Consider the following 8,948-nt stretch of genomic DNA (forward strand, 5'->3'; position numbering starts at 1 on the left):
AGGAGACGTCCTCATGTGTCAACACAAGAGGCTAATTACTAACTTTGTGTTTGAGAGTGAAATGAATGGGGGGATTGAGTGACTATCTTGTTGTCTAAAACAGGTTCATATACAAACTGTGTTTCTTACCGTGTCACAATCGCTGGGCTGGAACTGGAAGTCGTTTGCTTTGTGAAACACTGGGTTCTCCTGCATGAACAACTGCTGGTTGTATTCTTGTATTACCTGAGAGAAAGACAGAGGGAGATTGGCATCTATTCACTGTGACATCAGAGAATCCTCACTGACCCGCCTCTCCTGCCTTTGGATGGATTGAACTACAAACCTCTTACAGCCACCATTTTAGTCTCCATTTGGTGAGTGTTTTATATTCACTCAGATTTTGGGTTTGATTATTTGCTTTTTAATGGGATCAATGTCTGGTCAAAGACAAGTTAAGTTCCTTTAGAAAAAAGTAATTCAACTCCAGTAAAGTATGAAACCAGTTAAATAACACACCATCCTATCTGCAGGTGCTTTGAGAGGCACTGTGCTCAGCTGTTCTGCACGCCTTATGCACACATTCTGTATTCACGAAAACAAATTGCAGAGCGGTGTTTTGGTTTTTAAATTAATTAATCTCGTTATAATTAATGTATTCAAATGTATATGAGTAGATTGCACCCTTTAAACAAAAAACAAGAATACACAACACATATCCAAGGCATTTGTTTTTATTTCATATCAATCAATGTTTATTTATTTATCAATCAATCAATCAATCATACTGACTTTTCCTGCATTATTAAGTTACCGTATATGAACAACGCTTCCAACCTCCAACCCTAGGCACATTTCACCTACTGTGTAATCTATGAAAAAACAGGGCCTAGTAATAATGAATGAACTCAAAATGTTATGTGGTTGCATCAATTTCACCAGAGAAATACACATTTTGTTGCAAAATAAATAACTTAAAATGTGACTTTATGTTTAGAAGCCTTTCCCGACAGTATCTGTTTTAAGACCAGAACAACTGCATTTCAACTAACTTATACATGAGTGCTGAAGGTCTGTGTTGTTCCACACATCTGACTCACCCTGGTGGATTTGTCCAACAGGAACTGGAAGGTGTTGTGAGAGGCTTGCGATGCCTCTAGCTCGGTACGACTCAGCTCAACCAGGTAGTCTTTCACGTGCTCATAGATCCTGCCGTCCAAGGCCTACAGGACGCAGAGAGAGGGACCAGAGGTTACAGTAAGAAATGGATTAAGCCGATGTAATTTCCTTACTGCTTCAACGGAAGCTTTTAACCGTTTTTCTCAAAGGATCGTTTTTCTCAAAGGATCGTTATAATGTCAAATGTATTCAAGAGCAAATTCAAAGGAACGACTGAAAATGAGCAGCTCTAATCATTAGAGGTGGGAACTAGAGTGCCGATTTTAAGACGTTTTGAATGGTGTTTGCACTCTAAATGAACAGCATTTCTATTGGGAGCTTTGATAGTGCTGCCAAGTGGAAGGCCGCGGTGCCAAACAGACAGAGAGCAGAGATAGAGGTTATTGGAGAGGACAGAGAGGAGAAGAAGGGAAGACTAAACATATCAAAATTTATGAAAAAGCGAAAAACAGACAGAGAGAAAGAGTGTATGGAAGAGTGTGTGTGTGTGTTCTTTGGACAGCGTTCTCACAGCTGCAGGGTGAGGTGAAGGGGTTCGGATTCCAATTCAACAAAAAACAGAGACCACACACACACACACACACACACACACACACACACACACACACACACACACACACACACACACACACACACACACACACACACACACACACACACACACACACACACACACACACACACATACCATGTATACATCACTTCAGGGGACATTACATTGACGTACATGCATTTCCTGGAGACTTATCCTAACCTTAACCATAACCAACACATGCCTAACCCTAATCCTAAACCTAACCAAGTCTTCACCCTAAAATTAATGATTCCCTTATGGGGACCTCCAATGTGTCTCCATAAGGGAGGCGAGTCCCCACACGTGACTGTGCAAACAGATTTAGGTCCCCACAAGTATAGTAATGCTAGGCCACACACACACACACACACACACACACACACACACACACACACACACACACACACACACACACACACACACACACACACACACACACACACACACACACACACACACACACACACACACACACACACACACACACACACACACACACACACACACACACACACTCTTTTGAAATACATTCTTACGCTCTTCTAGCCAAGGTACTATAAAAGCTCACACTCTCGGAAAACCGCACACACTCTTTGCTGCTCAGAGTGATGCTTTAGGCCAAGTCTACAAGATCCCCTTAAAACTGTCTTTTTCTCACCCAGAGAGCCAACATATACAAACATTTATTTCAATATGCAGACACCACAAACAAATGTAGCCTTTGCACACACATACACAACACACAGACTTATAAAACAATGGGAAATTGAGAAGGAAATGACGTCATTAAGGTGGGTTGTTGGCTGACTTCTCTATACATGTTCCCTCGTCACTCTGCTCATTTCCCCCTTCCCGTTTCTTCTCTTCCTCCCCTCCTTCTTCCATCCTTTTATGGTAGTGTTGAAACCTTTATATATACAGTCTATGCTTGAAACCCAGTGAGTCAGCTTCCAGAAAAAGCCCCGTCCCCATCCAGGGCATTGTATGTGTGTTTTTGTACGAGTGTGTGTTTGCTTTTGGGTTGAATGACTGCATCAGCCTGAACAATAAGTACAGCGCAGAGGACCAGACAGGGCAGCAGAGGTCTAATTGTGACAGGGAGTGTGTGTCTAGCAGGGGATTTAAAAGATGGTCTGGAACCATCCAGATCTCTCAGGTCTTCAGGGACTGGTCAGCTTTCTGTCCCCAGAGTCAGAACTAAACATGGTAAAGCAGCGTTCAGTTATTATGCTCCAAATATCTGGAACAAACTCCCAGAAACCTGCAGGTCCGCTGCAACTCTGACTACTTTTAAATCCAGGCTGAAGACTTTTCTTTTTGTCGCTGCTTTTAATTGAACTATTCACATCTTAAACTGCACTGTAACTTTTATCCATGTATTTTTCCTTAATGTTTATTTTATTAGCTTTTCTTTTTTAATGCTTAATGTCTTTCATTTTTTTTTGTAAAGCACTTTGAATTGCCTTGCGTTGAAAAGTGCTATATAAATAAACTTGCCTTGCCTTGGTAAGAGCATCGCCAGCCAACAGCAGAGGGAGACGTGGAGCAGTTTGAGCCTCCTCTGCCCTTTCACTACCACTGTCGCATTGGCAAGGACATGTAGCTCAGTGAGGTGTTCGTGCTGCAGCCACAGACCGCACAGACAGTATTTATGAAGTTAAGATTCAAACAAGGCTTTTAATTGCAAGTCTCCAATGCCCTCATGTTTAGAAATCCCCTCTATTATCTATCACATTCTGCCCATTATCCTCTATATGGTTGGGGTTAAAGACAGCAATGCCTTGATCCACTTTGAGCTGACAAATTGTCAGAATATCTGTAACATATTTGCATATTTACATTTAGAAGTATATGTCTCTATGCTAAAATGTCCTCCACAAGCTGTGTCTGATGAATAGTGTTCATGGCAATGCAATGTACTAAGAGCACAGAAAGGACTTTAAAGGTTGAATATAATGGCAGCTTTAAATGGAGACAATCTGTGCTTTTAGGGTGATGTAACGTCTTGGTTTTATTTTCATTGTATGGCTGCTATTCAAAATCCATTTGTGCTGATTTCTGGACTGTGTTTCTCACTTATCTCTCTGGAGCCAAGACTGTGAAAAGAACTTGTACTTTCTTGCAAATTGTTGACCCCCGCCCCCCTGTTAGAAGTGTTGGTGTCAGCGGCTTTCAGGTGAGGACCTACTGTATACACACCACAGTAAAAGCTGAAGAAAGCTCCAAAATGGTGGAATGAGCTCCCCATTGACATCAGGACAGCAGATAGCTTGCACATCTTCCGGGGGAGACTGAAAACTCATCTCTTTCGACTCCACTTCGAGCGATAGAATTATTAACCAAGCACTTATATACTAATAAAGGGCTGGCTTATCTAAAGCTACTTGAGTAGCACTTGAAATGTTTTAGCTCTATGAAACCTGATGTACTTATATGATTCTGTTTTCTTCAAGTTTGTATCTTGTTGGTCGAACGCACTTATTGTAAGTCGCTTTGGATAAAAGCGTCAGCTAAATGTAATGTAATGTAATGTGATGAAGAGGAGGGAGAGAGGATGAGCAGATTGACTCCCTCTAGCAATGTCCCTCGTTCTATCTGTGTGTTTGCACGCATGTACTTGTGCACATGCATATTTCCCTGCAGTCCTGTCCTTCTGTCGCAAGGAGCTAAGGATCTATTATTTAGAATGGCCTCGTAGTAGAAAGATGCTCGAACACGCCTAAGGCCGAGTTTGTGAGAGACAAGGAGACCGGGACGAGCATCTGAGGATAGAACACAACATTGGGGGGGAAACATAAAGCAAACAAATAATAAACAGAGAGAGAAGCAGATAGAATCAATATTACAGATTGCTTATGGTTTACACTGACAAATCAAATCGGCAAAATTCCAGGGTCACCTTGTTACTCTTATGTGTACGTCTCCTTATCCTGTGTTTTTTCTTCCTTCACTATATCCCCATTTAGCATAACAGACATCACTGATATAAAAACTACAGTTTGTTTCAAATTCACAAATGTTGAAATGACTTTATATATTGCATGGTGTTTATTTGTTCTAACTGGGCTGTAGCACTCCCTAAGTGTCTGTGTGTGTGTTAACTACCAAATCAGTAATCAGACATCACTAATGGATGTCAGGATACAGACAAAAACATCCCACATGTGATGTCTGTGTGTCTATATAAATACTGCATAAGTGTGTGTGTCAGATCGACATGTTTACACAGCATTTACAAAAGGATGACTTCACTGTTACTCAGCGGCTCTGAGGCGTGTTCCGATGCATAGAGCAGTCTGTCAACCTGTGTGAATGTGTACGTGTCTTGTCTTAAACCACAAGAGATATTTTAGTCAAACGTCCTCAAGTGTTTTGTTTATGTGCATGTGCTAGAAAGGTCACCAGATGTTTCCACACACAGCAAACTCCCACTGATGAAATAATTGTTAGTGGTGACAGCTAATTTGCATTGTGTGAAAATGAATCACTTTGAGTTGCAGAACATGTTTACTTGATCAGGTCAAATGTGTACATTAAGAACATCAGGAAACCTACTTCCTACAATGACGATGAAAAAAGCGATGCATGTCATGATGGTGTCAGATTTGATTATAAGCTCAAAATAGAAGATGAATTGAACATAAAAAAGTACACATCACTGAATTAGCAAATGTATTCACTTTTGTAATCTTTTCTACAGTTTTTTTAAAGGGCCAAACTTCATCAAAGCTTCTTGAGAGTTCCTCTGGCCTTATTTCAGTTCATTCAACTCTGTGGGAAAAACAATTTCATGCCTGCCAATCATTCGGTAAAAGGAAACATCAGGATGTCTCATTTTGCAGGATTCTTTTTTCTCACATAAGCCCCTTTCAAAGCACAAATCCAGAGAACTCATGACTCTCTTTGAAGACTGAGAACCTCAAAATCATCACTTTTTCATGTATGACTTTATTTCCCTCCAACTACTTAGTATACGCTGAAAGGGAGTCTGACTTTGTGAACTCATAAAAGGAATACGTTTTTGATTCCAAATGAAGCTTTAATTCAAAGTACCCTCTGCCTTTGAATTTAGGAACCAACGAAGTGTGTCCCCTTCCTTGGAAAATCCCCCTGGGTATTATCAGCGGGCGATAGTCTTAAGTCAGTACTTGTCCATCACAAAGTATTTACTCCAGTACTTGTAGTTGAATAAATGTCATTACAAACTGAAATATCAGCTGCCTAGAAATGTTCTATCTAATTAAAATGTCCACATCCACTGCAAGGATGTGGATAATCTCTCACACCGCTCAAACCTTTCAACTCTTTAAATCCAGTTTTGTGAAATTACCTGTATGCAGTGCAGTAGATCAGTATGATAGTAACGGTCATGGTGAACATTGGCAGCAGCTAGCGTTAGCAAGTAGTCGTTCCTTGCGTGTGTTGCCTTGGAGTTACAGTCACTTCTCTTGGCTTTCAACTGAAATGATAAAGACAGATGATATGGCACTACTGCATGACAGGAGCAGATCAGAGCTTTAAGCTTCAAATGAAGTACATGAGTGAGGTTCTTATTAGAGAGACAAAGGGTTTTGTATAATGGTTTAAAAGAGTTAGCTTGAAAGGGGATTACAGTGTGTGTGTCTTTGTGAGTGAGTTCCCTTACCTTTACACTTGCTTTCTGTAAACTAATTCTTGACTGAAAAATACCCAGTTTAGACCTGAAAGAACAAAACAGAAGTTCATTTTGAAAATAATTACAATTCAAACAAATGAATATGAAAGAATATAATCATAATCATATATTTAATTTATGACAAATTACCGACAAAGTACATTTGATCTCTAACCTCTGTTTCAGAGCAGGCCTTGTATATTGACCATGAACAGGCTGCAGCTAAGCAACAATAAATCTCAGCCTGATCCAGCCAGCGTGATTTATATTGATGGTGACATCAGAATGACCTGTCTCATGAAATGATACAGTGAGCCTGTGTGGATGTGTGTGGTCTGTCTTTTGGTTCTATAGCGCATTAAAACTGGCCATGCGTATCCCATTCACTTGGCTAAGTGTTTGAGTATGTGTGTGTTGTGGTTCTACCTATGTCCCGTGCTTTATGCATGTAGGTGGGCATTAAAAGCATGAAGTGTGTGTGATGTCGCTGCTATCACACCAACTCCCTCCTGTGTGTTCTTGTGCCCGACAATGACTAATGCCTCACATTTTCTCTCTGCTTGCACACACGCACACACACACACACACACACACACACACACACACACACACACACACACACACACACACACACACACACACACACACACACACACACACACACACACACACACACACACACACACACACACACACACACACACACACACACACACACACACACACACACACACACACACACACACACACACACACACACACACACATTTCTGTGGCTGTGTCTTTGTACTGAGTGATAGAGAACAGAAAAGAGTCGACTGGCCAATCGATGCAGGCGTTTGCTCGAAGCCTAGAATTCAATGAAGTGAAAATGTCACCAGCTACTGCTACCTAGGGCTGGCAGGAAAACCACACTCATCAGCACTGGATCTGTGCTGTGATCTGTCTGTGCTGATTGTGAAACACCGCTTCAAAATGTTCATAGTAGAAACTTAAGCTCTCTTCTACTCAGCAGACTATTAAAGGTGGGGTAGGTAATTTTGGAGAAACCAGCTCGAGTGCGCTAGAATTTGAAAATACACAGCTGGAAAAAATCTGCCACTTCCTTCAGACTTCCTTATAGAGCCCCTCCTCCAACACACACGAACGCGCACATGACCAATGAGGGCACGAGATAAGTTTGTGCACAGATGGAAGGCTGACAGGCAGGTAGGCCATCCAGTTACTTTAGCCGGGCCGGCTCAGATGATTGGTCGTGCTTTTTACAGCACTACGGCTTCCACAGATGACGTTTTTTAATGGATTTATTGTCAAAGCACTTCAGATATTCATTGCTATCGGGATGTTAAGAGCATTCCACGGAATATAACAAAAAGTGTATCTCGAGCCGGTTTCTCAAACTTACCTACCCCACCTTTAAGTGAGAAAGCTGATTAAACTTGATATATAATTAAAAACAAGTACATTTCCATCTCGCTAGAAAGCTATAGAGCAAACACTTTATATCTGATGGGCTTCTGTCCATCAATGTGAACAAACAGCAACAAATTATATTTTACATTTGGAACAACTTGGTTCAGTTTTATTGTTTGGATTGACATCCACTGCATGCAAAAATCCAAAGTTATGATCTTGTGGTGTTTTGGTCCCTTTTTAAACACTATATACATTTGTAATTGATTGCTTCTTTCAGCCTTCATGATGGTGTTTCCTTCTCTCTCTATCTATCTATCACTCTATCTCTCTATCTCTCACACACACACACACACACACACACACACACACACACACACACACACACACACACACACACACACACACACACACACACACACACACACACACACACACACACACACACACACACACACACACACACACACACACACACACACACACACACACACACACACACACACACACACACACACACACACACACACACACACACACAGAGCACCACGGTGATCTTACTTGGCCTCTATGTCGGCCTTTTCTCGAATGGCGTGGGCAACCTGCTCACAGTCGTAGTATTTTTTCTTGGCTTTTGCCAAGTCTTTCACCGACTCCTGCAGCTCTGCTTGAATGCCACTCAACTGATCTATGGTCTGTGAAGAAGGAAAAAAAAGGAAAACCGGCAAGTTGTTAGAGAAAGATCAGACCGACATAACTCAGTGTGAATGCATACTGTAGAAGGATTTCGTAGAAAGTGAAAGAGAACACAGATTGCTTCAGGAAATGATAACCACAAATCCACCCACCTTTTTGAGTTGCTGCTCCTTATAGAGTCTCACAGTCTTAGCGGGCTCTGATACTTGAATTTTGTAGTTGTCACACACGTTGAGCCTGGATTGGCTGACCTGCACGGTTCCTTCTAAGTACGACCTCCACACTGCATACACATTCCTGGAGTGAGAGAAAAGGCACAAAATGCTGAATGGTTGCTGTTGTACAACTCACACTCCCTAGAGAAATGTATTACACAATTATAAAGCTCTCCTGCAGAATTGCTGATTTGTTGTATTTCTCACACCACTGCAGGTCAGGGAGACTCTAAGGGGA

The 8,948-nt window shown here is 41.4% G+C and overlaps 1 protein-coding gene across 6 annotated transcripts in view; it reads right to left on the reverse strand.

Moving 5' to 3' along the window:
• LOC117457302 (F-BAR and double SH3 domains protein 2-like) overlaps positions 1 to 8,948 on the reverse strand; it is a 75,209-nt gene that overhangs the window by 21,133 nt on the left and 45,128 nt on the right. For all 6 annotated transcript variants that reach the window (XM_034097291.2, XM_034097289.2, XM_034097290.2 and 3 more), the window contains exons 5-10: positions 8,648 to 8,792; positions 8,361 to 8,494; positions 6,378 to 6,432; positions 6,063 to 6,191; positions 1,080 to 1,202; positions 130 to 225 (exon numbers count right to left, since the gene is read on the reverse strand). In XM_034097291.2, the coding sequence (XP_033953182.1) occupies positions 130 to 225; positions 1,080 to 1,202; positions 6,063 to 6,191; positions 6,378 to 6,432; positions 8,361 to 8,494; positions 8,648 to 8,792 (682 nt within the window). The remainder of the gene's footprint in view (positions 1 to 129; positions 226 to 1,079; positions 1,203 to 6,062; positions 6,192 to 6,377; positions 6,433 to 8,360; positions 8,495 to 8,647; positions 8,793 to 8,948) is intronic.

Source organism: Pseudochaenichthys georgianus, chromosome 13 (genome assembly GCF_902827115.2).
Source record: "Pseudochaenichthys georgianus chromosome 13, fPseGeo1.2, whole genome shotgun sequence".
In the NCBI taxonomy this organism is placed as follows: domain Eukaryota; kingdom Metazoa; phylum Chordata; class Actinopteri; order Perciformes; family Channichthyidae; genus Pseudochaenichthys; species Pseudochaenichthys georgianus.